At 45.5% G+C, this 18,780-nt stretch overlaps 2 protein-coding genes across 2 annotated transcripts; one reads left to right on the top strand and one right to left on the bottom strand.

The window, feature by feature from the left end:
* The first annotated feature begins 2,918 nt into the window (after positions 1–2,918).
* Positions 2,919–12,082, top strand: si:ch1073-390k14.1 (deoxyribodipyrimidine photo-lyase). Its single transcript, XM_036976155.1, has 10 exons — positions 2,919–4,838; positions 5,385–6,123; positions 6,216–6,527; positions 6,622–6,794; positions 6,873–6,957; positions 7,048–7,280; positions 7,378–7,572; positions 10,655–10,880; positions 11,122–11,297; positions 11,490–12,082. Exons 1-10 carry the CDS (start codon positions 4,614–4,616, stop codon positions 11,835–11,837), a joined length of 2,712 nt encoding a protein of 903 aa, XP_036832050.1. The 5' UTR covers positions 2,919–4,613; the 3' UTR covers positions 11,838–12,082.
* A 3,251-nt stretch (positions 12,083–15,333) lies between these two features.
* Positions 15,334–17,182, bottom strand: LOC110521627 (glycine cleavage system H protein, mitochondrial). The gene is made up of 5 exons (XM_021599314.2): positions 16,994–17,182; positions 16,762–16,841; positions 16,544–16,607; positions 16,285–16,416; positions 15,334–16,128 (listed from the first exon to the last, which is right to left on the bottom strand). The coding sequence occupies exons 1-5, from the start codon at positions 17,136–17,138 to the stop codon at positions 16,031–16,033; spliced, it is 519 nt and encodes a 172-aa protein (XP_021454989.1). The 5' UTR covers positions 17,139–17,182; the 3' UTR covers positions 15,334–16,030.
* Positions 17,183–18,780: the final 1,598 nt, after the last annotated feature.

Genomic DNA, 18,780 nt, shown 5'->3' with positions numbered 1-18,780 from the left:
TGCCAGACGTCCGGACAACAAGCACTCCGATTTGACACACTGAACTCTATTAGAGAGGTTGTTGGTAAACCAGGCGAGGCAATCATTTGAGAAACCAAGGCTGTCGAGTCTGCTAGTAAGAATGTGTTGATTGACAGAGTCGAAAGCCTTGGCCAGGTCGATGAATACGGCTGCACAGTAATGTCTCTTATTGATTCCGGTTATAATATCGTTTAGGACCTTGAGCGTGGCTGAGGTGCACCCATGACCAGATCTGAAACCAGATTGCATAGCGGACAAGATATGGTGGGATTCGAAATGGTCAGTAATCTGTTTAGAAAGGCAGGGTAGGATATATATATAGGTCTGTAGAAGTTTGGGTCTAGAGTGTCACCCCCTTTGAAGAGGGGGATGACCGCAGCAGCTTTCCAGTCTTTAGGAATCTCAGACGATATGAAAGAGAGGTTAAACAGGCTAGTAATAGGGGTGGCAGCAATTTCGGCAGATAATTTTAGACAGAGAGGTTCCAGATTGTCTAGCCCGGCTGATTTGTAGGGGTCCAGATTTTGCAGCTCTTTCAGAACATCAGCTATCTGGATTTGGGTGAAGGAGAAATGGTGGGGGCTTGGGCGGGTTGCTGTGGAGGGTGCCGGGCAGTTGACCGGGGTAGGGGTAGCCAGGTGGAAAGCATGGCCAGACGTAGAGAAATGCTTATTGAAATTCTCAATTATAGTGGATTTATCGGTGGTAACAGTGTTTCCTAGCCTCAGAGCAGTGGGCAGCTGGGATTCTCCATGGACTTTACAGTGTCCCAGAACCTTATTGAGTTTGTACTACAGGATGCAAATTTCTGTTTGAAAAAGCTAGCCTTAGCTTTCCTAACTGCCTGTGTATATTTGTTCCTAACTTCCCTGAAAAGTTGCATATCACGGGGGCTATTCGATGCTAATGCATTGAGTAATGATGAGAGAGATATAGTCTCTAGAGACGTTTAAACCAGGTGATGTCATCGCATATGTAGGAGGTGGAACAACATGGTTGGTTAAGGCATATTGAGCAGGGCTAGAGGCTCTACAGTGAAATAAGACAGTAATCACTAACCAGGACAGTAATGGATGAGGCATATTGATATTAAAGAGAGGCATGCGTAGCCAAGTGATCATATTGGTCCAGTGAGTGGTTGGGCTGGCTGGGGAAATGGCGATTCAGACAGTTAGCAGGCCGGGGCTAACAAGCTAGGAGTTAGTAGGCCCGGGGATTAACAAACTAGGAGTTAGTAGGCTGGGGATTAACAAGCTAGGAGTTAGTAGGCCGGGGATTAACAAACTAGGAGTTAGTAGGCCGGGGCTAACAAGCTAGGAGTTAGCAGGCCGGGGCTAACAAGCTAGGAGTTAGTAGGCCGGGGATTAACAAGCTAGCAGTTAGCAGACCGGGGCTAGCAAGCTAGCAGGAGGGCGTTTGTGGGACATCGCGATGGAGGTAAGTCTGTTTTTGCCTCCTCGTGCGGTGACGTCGATAGACCAGTCATGGATTAGTAGGGTTCCAAGTAGCTCTAGGTAGCTAGCAGGCCTAGCAGGTTAGCAGAATGGGCCTTCAGCGGACGTCGCGCCTGAGGGGCCAGTTGGAATCCTCGGGCAGATTGTGTCGGCATTCCAGTTGTAGAGGATCGGCGGGGTTCCGTGCCCCGTACCGGCAGTAGAAGGGGTCCGGATATTGTAGCCCAGGAGTGGGCTTCGGTGGTAGCCCAGGTACCCTAGCCGGGCTAGCTTCAGGCTAATTGCTACTTGCTCCGGAATGGAAACGCTAGCCAGGAGTAGTCACCTGGGATTGCGGTTAGCTAGTTGCGAAGATCCAGATGAAAAGGTTCAGAGTTTGCGGTAGGAATCCGGGTATATGGAGACAAAAATTGGTCCGTTATGCTCTGGTTTGAGTCATGTTCTACGAACTGGCGAGAGCTTTCCGAGTTAAAGGTTAGCTGATGACCGCTAGCAGTGGTTTGCTGACTGATAGTTGGTAGCTAGTTGGCTGTCTAGCTTCAGTTGAGGCGATTCCAGATCCGAAGTAAATAGAAATACTTTAGAAAAAACAGATCCACGCCACATTGGGTGAGGCGGGTTACAGGAGAGTATTTAGAAGTTGCGGTTTAGGAAAATATTTTTAAAAGATATGCGAAGAACATAGTGCAAATTTGATATTATTGGTTCCATCCACTGTCTTTGTGAGATGCAGAGTATGTGAATGGATGATCTCCGCATGTGTGGTTCCCACCGGGAAACATGAAGGTAGTGTGATGGTGCTTTGCTGGTGATTTATTTAGAATTCAAGGCACACTTAACCAGCATGGCTACCACAGCATTCTGCAGTGATACACCATCCCACCTGGTTTGCGCTTAGTGTGATTATCATTTGTTTTTCAACAGGACATTGACCCTATTTGACCAAGAAGGTTTGTAATGGAGTGCTGCATCAGATGACCCGATCTCAACCCAATTGAGATGGTTTGGGATGAGTTGGACCGCAGAGTGAAGGAAAAGCAGACAACAAGTGCTCAGCATATGTGGGAACTCCTTCAAGACTGTTGGAAAAGCATTCCAGGTGAAGCTGGTTGAGAGAATGCCCAGTGTGCAAAGTTGTCATCAAGGCAAATATAAAATATATTTTGATTTGTTTAACACTTTTTTTGGTTACTACATGATTCCTTATGTGTTATTTCATAGTTTTGATATCTTCACTATTATTCTACAATGTAGAAAATAGTAAAAATAAAGAAAACCATTGAATGAGTAGGTGTGTCCAGTAGGTGTGTTGTTTGGTACTGTATATGAACACCTGCTCTTTCCATGACATAGACTGACCAGGTGAGAGCTATGATCCCTTATTGATGCCACTTGTTGATGTCAGTATAGATGAAGGGGAGGAGACAGGTTAAAGAATGATTTTTAAGCCTTGAGACAATCGACACATGATTGTCTATGTGTGCCATTCACAGGGTGAATGAGCAAGACAAAATATTTTGTGCCTTCGAAACAGGGTATGTAGTGGGTTCCAGGTTCACCGGTTTGTGTCATGAACTGCAATGCTGCTGGGTTTTTCACGCTCAACAGTTTCCTGTGTGTATCAAGAATGGTCCATCACCCAAAGGACACCCAGCCAACTTGACACAACTGTGGTAAGCATTGGAGTCAACATGGGCCAGCATCCCTGTGGAATGCTTTCAAAATGCTTTTTTGGTGTGTATAGGGAGTATGGACAGTATATGAATAGAATAGGTGTGGACAGCAGTAGTTGTATAGGATGAGCCAGGACTAGAATACAGTATATCCATATAAAGTGGATAAAACAGTATGTAACCATGAATAAAGGGACCAGTGTTCAATGTCTCTATGTACATAGGGCAGCAGTCACTAAGGTTCAGCCTAGAGTACCGGAAGGTGGCCAGCTAGTAACACTGACTAAGGTTCAGGGCAAGTTACTGGGAGGAGGCCAGCTAGTAACACTGACTAAGGTTCAGGGCAAGTTACTGGGAGGAGGCCAGCTAGTAACACTGACTAAGGTTAAGGGCAAGTTACTGGGAGGAGGCCAGCTAGTAACACTGACTAAGGTTCAGGGCAAGTTACTGGGAGGAGGCCAGCTAGTAACACTGATTAAGGTTCAGGGCAAGTTACTGGGAGGAGGCCAGCTAGTAACACTGACTAAGGTTCAGGGCAAGTTACTGGGAGGAGGCCAGCTAGTGGTGACAGATAAACAGTCTGATGGCCTGGAGATAAAAGCTGTTTATCAGTCATGGCTCGGGTTGCTGAGGTCCTTGATGATCTTCTTGACCTTCCTGTGACACCGGGTGCTGTAGATGTCCTGGAAGGCAGGCAGTGTGCCCTGATGATGCGTTGGGCTGACCACACCACCCTCTGGAGAGCCCTCATCTCTTCTCCTGTCACATCTTTTTCTCTCTTTGATCTCTTAGGTATACATTCAAAACAGATCTTTATTGATAGTATGTGACGGCAGACAGATGTGTTTAGGCTTATGGCAGATTGGTCCATTCATTGATCTGTCTGTTAGTGAGAGACGGAGAGAAGCCAGCTAATCTCACTGTTCTCTATTGATCACACACTTAGAGACTACATACTTTGTCTAAACACTATTGATCTCCCTCTCGTATAGCATGAGGATCAAGAGAATAAATTAAGGATAAAAGACACTTGGTGGGAGAGGGATGATGATTTTATTTGTCTTTAGTGTGGAGAGGGAAGCTGTGAGTGTTTCTCAGGAGCACCATGAGCGTAGGAAGTGAGACTAATGACTGTAATATTGTAGACTTGGGTGCCCTCTACTGGTCACAATGTTACATTGCATCACATCCGATGTAATTACAAAACAGCGTGGGATTGAGCTTGTGTAACTGGCTATCAGCTGTTGAGTAACTCATTCACGTTGCAGCATACTCGATCCTCTCTGTCCCACTATCACCACTAATTGAAAACTATCGAAAAATGCAAAAGAAATCAACAACCTTTAACATTGTCTTCTCATGGATGATTACGACCTAATCTGGATTTTTGGGGGGTATTTGGAATTTTAAGAGAGACTGTAGGGAATTCCTCTGTTTTATTGCTTTTCATCACCAGCAATAGACCATGCCTGTATCGGGTGGTGAGGACCCCATGTCCCAGGTTCGTCAGATGCTGAGAGAGTTGCTTGTGGGGAGAGAGAACGCCGAGGGCTTCTTCTGTCTGTGTGTGTCTGTACTGGGACACAACGATACACGGACACATTTCTTGCCGCTCATCCAGCTCCTAGCCACCGATCACAACAGGCTTCACACCACCCTCACCTCCATCTATTTGGAATACTTCTCCAAGGTACGACTGTTTGTGTGTGTGTGTGTGTGTATGTATGTATGTATGTATGTGTATGTATGTGTGTATATGTATGTGTGTATGTATATATGTGTATATATATATATGTATATATATGTATATATATGTGTGTGTGTGTATATATGTGTGTATATATGTGTATGTGTGTATGTATATATGTGTATGTGTGTGTGTATATATATATATATATATATATATATATATATATATATATATATATATAGTCCAGACATATTCTAAAAGTATTATAGATACTCTGTCTCAACACAATGACATTTGTTAGTTTGATAGTTGTGTGTGTTTTGTAAGTGTTGTAGGCCTAACCTACCCTACTGGAAAATCCAGTTTAGACCAGATTGGATTTTGAGCTGTTCACTGGCCTGAGCTGGTACAGCTGGATTTTCCAGCAGAGTTGTATTTGTCAAGAAGGTAATTACAATGTTAGAGGTTCACTATTTTGAACCTCTAACATTGTAAATCTGTATATATGACTAAAGCTGTTTATATGACCATAACCGTCTGTTACAGGATGAGGATGATGAGTTGGCAGTGGCTCTGGCTCTGTCCCTATTAGAGGTCAAAGGGCAACAGCAGACTAATACCAAGCCCCTCTTCCTAGACCCTAAACTCCAGGGTCAAACAGACACCCAGGCTACGGCAACCTACAGACCCCAGAATAGTTCCATTCAGAGTCAGTCAGTTTCTCCTAATGGTAGCTCCAGCCAGCCTCCGCCAGCCCCTCTGCCCACGGGTGCGAGCTACGCCCAGCTAGCAGCAGTAGGAGGAAGGAGACAGACTCAGGCTCAACACCAAGACTCCACATCACCCAGAAGATCATCTGGACATGGCAGCTCTCCTCAGACAGAGAGTCAGAGAGGCCCAACCCAGACCCAGAAACAGACAGACATAAAGTGGTCTAACGTCACTCAGGATGTGTGCGCCTCTATTGCCACTTTGACATCCAATCTCAACCAAACCAAAGATGACGTCACTGTGGTGGAGTGCAAAGTGGACCAATCTGAGAAGCCAAAGCGCTCAAAGAACCGACGTCAGCGGAGGAAGGGGTATGGCCAGCAGGTGGTAGGTGTGCCTCGATGCCCCTCGGCTCCACCCCCTGTGCTGCTGTGGTTCCGCAGGGACCTGCGTCTCCATGACAACCCAGCTGTGATTGGCTCGTTGGAGGCTGGAGGGCCGGTCATCCCCGTCTTTATCTGGTGCCCAGAGGAGGAGGAGGGTCCTGGGGTAACCGTGGCTATGGGAGGGGCCTGTAAGTATAAACATATACATATTATGTCATTATTTCTTTACCTCGGCTTCTGTGTCTCCTGATCTGTGTCTAATCATTCTGTCTCATACCAGGTAAATTCTGGCTGCACCAGGCCCTGTCCTGTCTCAGCTCTGCTCTGGAACACATCGGCAGCCATCTTGTTTTCCTTCGGCCAGATGAGGAGAGAGAGGGGATTGGTTCTTCGCTGCTTGCCCTGAGGAGTCTGGTGAGAGAGACGGGGGCTCAGACGGTGCTGGCTAGCGCCCTCTATGAGCCGTGGCTGAGAGAGCGGGACCAGGTAGTGGTGTCAGCGCTGCAGAAAGACAGGGTGGAGGTTAACATGGTCCACTCCTACTGTCTCAGAGACCCTTATACTGTTACTACTGAGGGGGTGGGACTCAGAGGTATGGTAATACTACTGTTACAACTACTACTACTGTTATTAACATTTAATATGACACAGCAGTAACTCTCTCACACACACTTTCCCTCCCTCAGGTATTGGTTCTGTATCCCACTTCATGAGTTGCTGTCAGATGAACCCTGGCCCAGGGTTAGGGGTTCCCCTGGACCCCCCCATATCGCTCCCCTCACCCTCTGTCTGGCCCAGAGGCTGCCCTCTGGAGGGGCTAGGACTGGCACGAATGCCCTGCAGGAAGGATGGAACCACGGTCAGTAACCCCTTGGACTGAAGCACATGGGAGTCTGGGTTATTGTTGGTTGTATGTTAATGTGAGTGTCTGTTCCAGATTGACTGGGCAGCTAACATCAGGAGTTCATGGGACTTTAGTGAGGAGGGGGCCCAGTCACGTCTAGAGGCCTTTCTAAATGATGGTGAGACACACACATTTCCCTTTCTCTACTTGTACTCAGAATTAAACCGCCCTACAGAATAGATATGTTATGTGTGTGTACGTATTCCAGGTGTGTACAGATATGAGAAGGAATCAGGGCGTGCGGATGCCCCGAACACCAGCTGTCTGTCTCCTTACCTGCACTTTGGCCAGCTGAGTGCTCGCTGGCTGCTGTGGGACACTAAAGGGGCGCGCTGCCGATCCCCCAAGTTCATACGAAAACTGGCCTGGAGGGACCTGGCCTACTGGCAGCTAACATTGTTCCCAGACCTGCCCTGGGAATCACTCAGACCACCATACAAGGCAAGGACAGGGTTAACACTAGCTCTAGCACTCTCTTCCTAGTTTGTATCCAATGAAAGCAGGACACTCACTCTCTTCTTGGTTTCTGTCCAATCAGGCCCTTCGGTGGAGCAATGAGAGGGGTCATCTGAAGGCGTGGCAGAAGGGCAGGACAGGTTATCCTCTAGTAGACGCTGCAATGAGACAGCTGTGGCTGACTGGATGGATGAACAACTATATGAGACACGTAGTGGCTTCTTTCCTCATAGCTTATCTCCATCTACCATGGCAGGAGGGATATCGCTGGTTCCAGGTGAGACTCACACGGTCGCACACACACACACATACACACCAGACTATAGAGCTTTGTCTGTTTAATGAAAATGTCTACTGCAGTGAGTCGGCAGCTCTGGATGTTCAGCTTACTCGGGACCAGGCCCCTAGTCCCTGGGAATCGAAAGATGAAGCGGCCCCCGAAAGGCAAGAGAGGCGGCATCCTGACAAAAATACGTCGGCCAGCAAATAGATCTACATTGCCCTCTGTTCTATTGGCGAATGTGCAGTCACTAGAGAACAAACTGGATGAGCTTCAATCGAGACTATTCTATCAACAGGAACTGAAAAACTGTAATATCCTATGTTTCTCAAAATCGTGGTTGAACGAGAACATGGATTATATACACTGAGTGTACAAAACATTAAGAACACCTGCTCTTTCCATGACATAGACTGACCAGGTGAAAGTTATGATCCCTTATTGATGTCACTTGTTAAATCCATCTTTTTTAATGCTTCGTTCAAAACAACTCGGAGCTGGGAAATTGCTGACTCCCGACTTCAGTGCGTTCAGGGCAACTGGAAAATTGAGAAAAAACTAGCTCCAACTGGGAAAATTAGTTGTGACCGGTCATCCAACTCGGAATCCCATGTGGGGAACTGGCCTCTTCCTAGAGCTCTGACTTTCTGACCTGAAGATCACTGACATGATGATCTAGTTTTTTTTTCGAGTTCCCAGTTGTCTTGAAAGCACCATAATACTGCACAAATGATCGAAATGACCGGCTACTTTGACACTGACAAACTGAGAATCTGAGATGAATCAATGAAAACGACCTGGTCTTGAATCCATCAATAGCCTAGGCCTAGTTGTGTGGAGACACATTATTATTGGCTACAAGATCAGGAAATGATAGTCCTAAAAAAGCTTTCCAGTTTCGCAGACTCACAATGATGCACAGTTCACTCACTGGTGAAGGCCTATGCGCTCGTGCCTCTCTCCTTTTACTTCGGAAAACAATATTTGGAAGTTGATCAAATGTTTTGGTAGCCTAAAGCTGACATATTAGAGTATTCTCTTTTCAGCATTAGCCATTTGCTTTCCAACCTGTGTTTTCCCACGATTGTAGGCCAGTTCTGTCTGCATGTTTGTTGACTGACATATTTGCCACTGTTCCCCACTGTAGGCTATGCCTTGTATTGGGCTACATTCCACAGCTTGGCTATTTTGAAAATAAACCATTTATCATCTGTGGCAAAGTGTAGGCTTTCTCATAGTGTAGTAGGCTATTCTGAATGATTTCATTTCTTTCTGAACAGAGCAGTAACTCTACCTTTGGTAAATGTATTTAAATTTCTCGTGTGTGCCGCAGTTCCTCTCAAACCCTTTGCGCAGCTATAATTTTATAAGGGAAAAAAGTATGAAGTGCAATGCTGGAGAGATGAGAGTTGCAGGCTCATGTCTATCAGAGCAGAGGGAGAGAGATCATAGAAACTGGGGGCAGGAGAATTAACCAAGAGGCAACTCGAATGAACTTTGAACGCATTCACTATAATTTTAACATTGCAAAAAGTGAAAATTATTTTTCACACCATGAGTGGTACCGTGGATCCGGCTCAAATTAAGCACTGCTCAGAGTACAGCTCGCTGGTTGTTCTATGCTTTGTCAAGACCGGGTGGCAGACTTGGGTAAGACGAAAGGAGGAGGGGTGTGTCTTTTTGTTAACAGCTTATTTGCGATCTCTAATGTTAAGTCTCAAGTTGTTGCTCACCCTAGTTAGAATACCTAATAATATTGACCATGATATTTATTTTTCATAGCTGTATATTTACCACCATAAACTGATGCTGGTAATAAGACCGCACTCAACAAGCTGTATAGGGTCATAAGTAAACATCCGCACTGAGCTAAAGGCTAGAGCTGCCGCTTTCAAGGAGCGGTACACCAATCCGGATGCTTATAAGAAATCCTGCTATGACCTCCAACAAGCCATCAAACAGGCAAATCATCAATACAGGACTAAGACCGATGCGTACCAGGCCAGCTCTGATGCTTGACGGATGTGGCAGGGCTTGCAAACGATCATGGATTACAATGGGAAACCCAGCAGCGGGCTGCCCAGCGACGCTAGCCTACCAGATGATCTAAGTGGCGTTTATGCTCACTTCGAGGCAAGCAACACTGAACCATGTATGAGAGCACTAGCTGTTCCGGACGACTGTGTGATCTCTCGCTCTGTAGCTGATGTAAGTGGGACCTGATGCGTACTCTTCCCCCTTTAGGAGGCTTAAAAAATTTGGCACAGGCCCTCAGATCCTCAAAAAGGTCTCCAGCTACACAATTGAGAGCATCTTGACTAGCTGCATCACTGCTTGGTACGGCAACTGCAAGGCACCTGACCGCAAGGCACTACAGATGGCGGTAAGTACAGCCCAGTACATCACTCGGGCAAAGCTCCCTGCCATCCAGGACCTCTATACCAGGCGGTGTCAGAGAAAGGCCCAAAAAATGGTCAAAGACTCCAGCCACCCAAGTCATAGACTTTTTTTTCTCTGCTAGCGGTACCAGTGCACCAAGTCTGGAACCAATAGGACCCTGAACAGTTTATAACCCCAAGCCATAAGACTGCAAAATAGCTGATAAAATGGCTACCCGGACTACCTGCATTGACCCTTTTTTCACTAACTCTATGCACACACAGTGGACTCACTCACCAGTACTTACACTGACACCCCAACACACACACACTACAAATGCCCACACATGGATACTGATGCCACGCACTCACCACACACTGCTGCTGCTGCCTATTATCTATCCTGTTGCTTTGTCACTTCACCCCTACCTATATGTACATAGTGTCTCCTGCAATAACCTCATACCCGTGGACCTCGACTCGGTTCTAGTTCTAACTGCATATAGCCATGTTATTTTGACTTGTTATTGTTATTCAGTGTCGCTATTTCTATAATTTAGTTTTTACTTTGTCTTTAACTTTGCATTGTTGGAAAAGGACCTTTAAGCAAGCATTTCATAGTTAGTCTACACCTGTTGTTTACAAAAGCATGTGACAAATAACATTTGATTTAATAATAACGTTGGACTGTGTGTGTGTAGGACACCCTTGTGGATGCTGACGTGGCCATAGATGCCATGATGTGGCAGAATGGAGGCATGTGTGGTCTGGACCACTGGAACTTTGTCATGCACCCTGTTGACGCAGCCATGACCTGTGACCCTTACGGAAGCTATGTCAGGAAGTGGTGCCCTGAGCTGGCGGTGCTGCATGATGACCACATACACAAACCCTGGAAGTGCCCAGCCTCCATGCTGCGCCGTGCCGGTGAGAGACAACAGCACCAGCCTTATCCTCCTAATCTTAACTTAAACTTCCAGAATTTACCCTAACATTATTGTAATAACTTTACCATAGCCTTACCCTTATCAAACTGTCGAGTTACGATAACCTTACCATAGCCAAACTATAGCTTTACCACTAACCCAACTCTCATGTATAGACTTGTTGGAGTTTAACTCCCCTTATCCATCTACACTTTAGCTAAACCTCAGCACTCTCCCTCTAGGTGTAGTCCTAGGCCAGTCCTACCCAGAGCGTGTGGTGACAGATCTGGAGGAGAGGAGAAGCCAGTCTTTGCAGGACGTGGCATTGGTGAGGCGGCGTTTTGGGCAGTACGTGGACCCCTGCTCGGGGTGCGACCTGGTCCCCCTGCCCCCCCGCCTGGTCTCAGAGGCCATGGGTGTACGTCAACTCACTGCTTCTATCATATTATGTCTCATGAGTGGTCCTCAGTACTGTCTTTCCTGTTTGATTTCTTTCTTTGGCCACATGGCTTTTGTATGCCTTGACATTTAAAAAAAAAAAAATTATATACAAATGTCACACTGTGAACTAAATTGAGTGAGTGACAGCTTCTCTCCCTTTCTCTGTCAGGGAGGTATGGTCAACACAGGTGGGCAGTTCCTCCTGCCTGTTATCACCCGTATGGAGTTCAAGCACCAATCAGACGATCCAGACGCTGCCTTTAACCCCTATAATGCCGTTCTGAAGGGCTACGTGAGCCGCAGGCGGAATGAGACCATCGCCTTCCTGAACCAGACAGACTTCACAGCCAGCGTGATAAACGAGGGAGCAGAGAGGAGGGAAAGACAGGAGCAAGACCAGAGGAGGATGGAGGGACTACCACGCCCCCTTGCAGTTGAACGAAGGGGAAAGAGGACCCCCGCTGCCAAGGACAGGTTCTCCACAGTGCCTGGGGGAGTGGCTACTTCTCACAAATGACCATAAGGGCAGGGGCTAAAGGTTCGATAGAGCCACTGTGGTGCCCAATGGCCTTTCCTCAATTGATTTGCTTAACTTCTGCGTCCTTCCTCACCTACTTTTGAAAATGGTCAAAGGTAAATCAAGGAGACGCGGGGAAGAGAGGGAACGTGGACAAAAATGTGCTTGTATCAATTGTCTCTCCTTCATTCATGTGTTGTCAGGCAAATTGTTTACAGTGGATCACAAAAAATAAATGTGTAAAGTGATCAAAATGAATTAAGTTAGTTGTGCAAGACATTCTCTTGATAAACAATATGCTACTTACCATTTTTAAACGTATGCATGCTTTTCTGCTCCGACAAAACAAAAGCTGATTCAACTAGGGTGTGGCAGATTTAAAAACTCCAGTAGGATACAACTATCCCCGATTTATATATTTTTATTTCACCTTTATTTAACCAGGTAGGCCGGTTGAGAACAAGTGCTCATTTATAACTGCGACCTGGCCACGATAAAGCAAAGCAGTGCGACACAAACAACACAGTTACACATGGAATAAACTAACATGCAGTCAATAATACAATAGAAACAGTCTATATATACACAGTGTGTGTAAATGAGGTAGGATAAGGGAGGTAGTAAGGCAATAAATAGGCCATAGTGGTGAAATAATTAATATAGCAATTAAACACTGGAGTAATAGATGTGCAGAAGATGAGTGTGCAAGTAGAGATACTGGGGTGCAAAAAAATAACTATGGGAATGAGGTAGTTGGGTGGGCTGTGTACAGGTGCAATGATCAGTAAGCTGCTCTGGCAGCTGATGCTTAAAGTTAGTGAGGGAGATATAAGACTGCAGTTTCAGTGATGTTTGCAATTCGTTCCAGTCATTAGCAGCAGAGAACTGGAAAGAAAGACGGCTAAAGGAGGAGTTGGCTTTGGGGGATGACCAGTGAAATATACCTGCTGGAGCGTGTGCGTGTTGCTATGGTGACCAGTGAGCCGAGATAAGGCAGGGCTTTGCCTAGCAAAGACTTATTGATTACCTGGAGCCAGTGGGATATGAAGCGAGGGCCACCCAACATACAGGTCGCAGTGGTGGGCAGTATATGGGGCTTTGGTGACAACACGGATGGCACTGTGATAGCAAATTGGATGCAGTCTGAGTAGACTGTTGAAGGCTATTTTGTAAATGACATCGCTGAACTCAAGGATCGGTAGGATTATGAGTTTTACGAGGGTGTTTGGCAGCATGAGTGAAGGAGGCTTTGTTGCGAAATAGGAAGCCAATTCAAGATTTAATTTTGGATTGGAGATGGCTAATGTGAGTCTGGAAGGAGAGTTTACAGTCTAACCAGATTTGACACACTGAACTCTGAGTAGTAGTTGGTGAACCAGGCGAGGCAGTCATTTGAGAAACCAAGGATGTTGAGTCTGCCGATAAGAATGTGGTCATTGACAGAGTCGAAAGCCTTGGCCAGGTTGACGAAGACGGCTGCACAGGATCGTCTTTTATCAATGGCAGTTATATTGTTTAGGACCGTGAGCATGGCTGAGGTGCACCCATGACCAGCACAGAAACCAAATTGCCTAGCGGAGAAGGTATGGTGGGATTCGAAATGGTCGGTGATCTGTTTGTTAACTTGGCTTTCAAAGATTTTAGAAAAGATAGGGCAGGATGGATATAGGTCTATAACAGTTTGGGTCTAGAGTGTCTCCCCATTTGCAGTGGGGGATGACTGAGGCAGCTTTCCAATCTTTAGGGATCTCAGACAATATGAAAGAGGTTTAATAATTTTAGAAAAAGGGTCCAGATTGTCCGGCCCAGCTGATTTGTAGGGGTCCAGATTTTGCAGCTCTTTCAGAACATCAGCTACCTGGATTTGGGTGAAGGAGAAATGGGGGATGCTTGGGCAAGTTGCTGTGGGGGGGGGGGGGGGGGGGGTGCAGAGCAGGTTGACCGGGGTATGGGTAGCCAGGTGGAAAGCATGGCCAGCCGTAGAAAAATGCTTATTGAAATACTCAATTATCGTAGATTCGGTGGTGACAGTGTTTCTTAGCCTCAGTGCAGTTGGCAGCTGCTCTTATTCTCCATGGACTTTAGTGTCCCAGAACTTTTTGGAGTTTGTGCTACAGGATGCACATTTCTGTTTGAAAAAGCTAGCCTTAGCTTTCCTAACTGATGGTGAAAATTTTGGTTCCTGACTTCCCTGAAAAGTTGCATTTCGCGGGTGCTATTCGATGCTAATGCAGTATGCCACAGGATGTTTTTGTGCTGGCCAAGGTCACTCAGGTCTGGAGTGAACCAAGGGCTATATCTATTTTCAGTTCTACTTTTAAAGAATCACCAGGCATCCTCTGACGGGATTATGTCAATATCCTTCCAGGATACCCGGGCCAGGTGGATTAGAAAGGCCTGGTCGCAGAAGTGTTTTACAGAGCGTTTGACAGTGATGGGTGGTCTTTTAACCGCGGACCCATTACGGACGCAGGCAATGAGGCAGTGATCGCTGAGATCCTGGTTGAAGACAGCAGAGGTGGGTTGGTCAGGATAATACCTATGAGGGTGCCCGTGTTTACAAATTTAGGGATGTACCTGGTAGGTTCCTTGATAATTTGTGTGAGATTGAGGGCATCTATCTTAGATTGTAAGACAGCCAGGTTATTAATCATATCCTAGTTTAGGTCACCTAACAGTACGAACTCTGAAGATAGATGGGGGACAATCACTTCACATATGGTGTCCAGGGCACAGCTGGGGGCTGAGGGGGGTCTGTAACAAGCAGCGACAGTGAGAGACTCATTTCTGGAAAGGTAGATTTTTAAAAGTAGAAGCTCAAACTGCTTGGGCACAGACCTGGATAGCATGATAGAACTCTGCAGTCTCGCTCTGCAGTAGATTGCAACTCCACCCCCTTTGGCAGAAAATGTTGTAGTTGGGGGTGGAAATTTCAGAATTTTTGGTGGCCTTCCTGAGCCAGGATTCAGACACGGCTAGGACATCAGGGTTGGTAGAGTTTGCGTAAGCCGTTTTATTCACTAACTTAGGGAGGATGAAATTTGACTATAGAGGAGAGGAGGACACTTCCATTCACCTACTAACAAATTGACATCTTATCAGTTTAGTGGCCTTTTCACGTTTGGGAAAAAGTCAGTTGGAAGACTGTCCTTCCCGCCTCGATAGCCGCCTGTTGGTGAGGAAGCACAAGTGTATCCTACCTCAAGAGTTTTGATATCTGCCAGTCCCCCTTTGAATCGGATATTGTATTGTCAGAGGAGGAAAGCATGCACACTACCTTGGTAGTTACAAAACTGTTTCAAAATGGGTGCATGTTCCAGGTCATGCAATTATGCTGCAACATGTCAGGAAGCACATTATGGGTTATGCTTTAACAGGAACAAACTGCTGTTTACACTAATTTATTTAAATGAGTCATTTACCAAAGCTATTTATAATAACATTCTGTAATGGAGGCTGAAGGGAAGTAAAGTTGAAAAGATACAATACGAATACATTCAAAGTAAACACACGTGTACGTTTTATTTTTAAGTCTCTCTCGATAGTGCCAGTACATGCAGAGGCGCAACATACAGTAGAAACCAGCCTGCACTGGATCCAAAGTGCTTTATTGTTAGTCCCTTCCCTCTACTCCCCTAGCACACGGACTGATCCAGCTGTAATACAGCTGTATTTGATAGTGAAATTGAGGACTATTTTTCCGAGTAGTATTCACAATCTTAAGTTCCTCATACCCTGTTCTCGGGGCAGGCCTTGAGCGCCCGAGGAGAGATTGAGGATGAATCTTAAGAGCCTTTCCCTCAATTCCTCAAAACAGAGTGAAACCCTCTGATTTGTTGTATTAAGGAGGCAGAGAGCAGACAAGGAATCAAGGAAAATACTTGAGATTCTTCCATAGGTTGCATCAGGACTAATCATCAGGAGTCGTACAGTATCACTCATCCACATACTGTACATGTCACAGGTGTAAGACACTTGTCCTCAGCATCTCCATTAAGTCAGTCATTACCAGTACAACAAAGACTTAACATTCAGAGCACAATAACACTGGCAGGTCAATACAGATGAGCTCTGCAGTCTCTCTGGCATCTCTGTTGGTTCCCCGGTGTAGTGTCATGGCACAACTGGTGCACTTCCTCTACTAGTGATTGACAGGCAGGTGAGGGGGTGATAAGGGTTGGGGCTAGGCTGTGCTAGTCCTCTATGGATCGGATGTATCTCTCATAAGCCTTCTCATCCATCAGAGCATCTAGCTCCTTAGGGTTGGCAATGGTCATCTTCATCAGCCAACCTGTCCCAGCAAGGGTTACATGTCAGAGGTTAGCCTAGACATCGGCCCTGCTTGAATATTCTTTCTTTCCTTAAAATAGTCACTGATGTGTGTGTGCACGTGTAGACTAGAGTATGCATGCATGTCTGCAGGTGTAGAGTGTGTATGTATGCTCACCGTCTTTGTAGCAGGACTTGTTGACAAGGCCGGGGTTGTCTGCAAGGAGTGTGTTGACCTCTGTGACTTCCCCGGTTAGAGGAGAGTACAACTCACTAGCTGCCTTCACACTCTCCAATGCTCCAAACTCATCTAAAAAAATGACAGTGATGGGTCAGGTCATGAACAGGTCTTGGGGAAGGGTGACTAGTATAACCCTAGAAGACCAGCAGTTGCGTTACCCTCCTCACAAGTCTGTATGGTAGTAATTGCTCCTTACCAGTCTGCGCCAGCTGTGTGCCAACCTCTGGTAGTCCACAGTACACCACATCTCCTAGAGCCTCCTGCATGACAGATTTAGATAATGAGAAATGAACCAAATGTGTCACTTCATGATCCGTGTGCCACAACACACGCTAACATTGGATAGTTAAGACCACAGGTCCCAATGCGGCTCATACGAACCAGTGGGAGCATAGGCTCGTGAGAACAACTCACCTGAGCAAATTTGCTGATGCCAACCGTTCCTACCTCTCCCTCTACTCGTATCCATTCGTGTTTGTCTGTGAATTTAAGAGCTGCGGAATTCAGGAGAAAAGTAGAATTAGTTCGTAGACACAAACCGAAAAACAGTTATAGCTACACGCTTAACTAGCTACGTTACGGTCGTGCTATGCGTTCTTGCTATGAACCACCTGTGTTACGAGGTCCACAAGCCAAGTAACGTTACCTGATGAGAGTCGGGTGGTAGTGGACAAAGTCCGTAGTAAGTATGCCCTGGATACCAGCCCAGAGGGAGGTAGCTGTGCCAAACTATAGAGCAAGGCAGAGGTAAAGTTGGAAGACCAGCAACGTTGCATCACACATGTAGCCATTGTCGTCGCGTTTTGACGACTGCAGTGACTGTCGCCTTTTTTAGACGTCATCATCTCAGAAGCCACTAGGGGCGCGTTCAGCAGGCACAACGTTATGAAACGTCAGAGTTACAAATAGCCTTGTGGCATGTTTTATGTAAAACAAACATGCATTTTTGACATGTGGAATACAGATAGGCATACATCCAGAGAATAACATATTCATATATTTTTTCAAAATGGACAATGGGAATAGAAAATACAAAGTTGTTGATTCGAATAGAGAGGCTTCAGGCTACCAAATAAAATGTTATTGGTCACATACAAATATTGTAGCGTAATTAGGTGATAGTGGGGTAAGCCAAGCCAATTTTTACATTCAGCATCACTCCGTCAAGGGAAATATAGTATTCTTACTAACAAAGATATCAATATATATTTAACAATGTTGTGTATCCCTGAAAATAATCAAAATCCATGTAAACAACAGATTTGAAAACATAGCCTGTCCCAAAAAAAGTGGTCTCTTGGCACAACTTGCCCCGGGTATAGAGTAAGTTTAGCCCTTATCGTGACTGTCAGTTCCATTATACTAACTACCACAGTATGAGTCATAAAACCCATAAAACCTAGTGGTCAAACAGTAAAATGTTCCAATTGTTTTTCCCATAGGGGATTTTGGATGAAGGCCTACCCTGGTGTGACTTTTTGATAATTGTGTAAATCTCTCTAGGACAAGGTGACTTTTATCAATATATTCGCTGGTATTTAACACCCCCCCCCCCCCCCCCCCCCCCCCCCAAAATGAAAGACTAATTCGCTGCTAATGCGGCTATCACAAAGAGCTACAAATGCCATGATGATCTGGAGGAGACTGCCGAATCGAGGCAAAGGTAAGAATCTCTGTATTAACTAACTAAATGTAGTAGTGAATAAATTGGCTACATTTCTTTAAATGGACAATTGTGTAAACTTTCTTGTGCAAGTTTATATGGACACAATACCTGTTAACAAACGTGTCAGCTAGAAATGACTTGCAGGGCTTTGTAGTTTTGGATGTCTACTTTGATGCTAATTAGCATTTTCAAATCTAAGAGTGAATAGAGCCAAATATATTAGGTTATTATGTTAGGTTTAACACCTAACAAAACACCTTTAAAAAAAACAACAACACTTTTAACATAGGCCAGGCCCTGATGTTACCTCATATCCCAGCCATAATGCCTTGCTCAATTTGCTCAATTTGCCATTGGCCCAACTTACCCAAAGGTAAACACTTGGACTATATTAGCCCAAACAGTTATAAGGATGCAGTTTCATGCTAGGTTTAGGGCCTCATATTGAAGCTAATAGAGACTGAGGAAATTATGACCTCTTCCTAAATATTTGGTCAAATGATTTAATTTTGTTTATGGTTTCCTAAATTTACCCTTTTGGCTCAATTTACCCCACTCTCCCCTAAAGGGCATACAGAAAGAGAGTATACAAGAGAGAGCGAGACTGTAAGTGAGTATTGAAGAGGCTTTTTAGGTCCAATCCCTCAGTAATTGTCACAAGCAGTCATCTGCAGATGATGTTCCTGAGAGCGTCCCTAGCAACCCAGTCACCCTCCGCTCAGTCAATGGGTTCAGAGCAGCACAGAGTTTAGTTTAGCTAACCTGCC

The sequence above is a fragment of the Oncorhynchus mykiss genome, chromosome 1 (assembly GCF_013265735.2).
Source record: "Oncorhynchus mykiss isolate Arlee chromosome 1, USDA_OmykA_1.1, whole genome shotgun sequence".
Lineage (NCBI taxonomy): Eukaryota > Metazoa > Chordata > Actinopteri > Salmoniformes > Salmonidae > Oncorhynchus > Oncorhynchus mykiss.
Note: the sequence above shows the minus strand (reverse complement) of the source record. Positions and strands in the feature narration are given on the sequence as shown.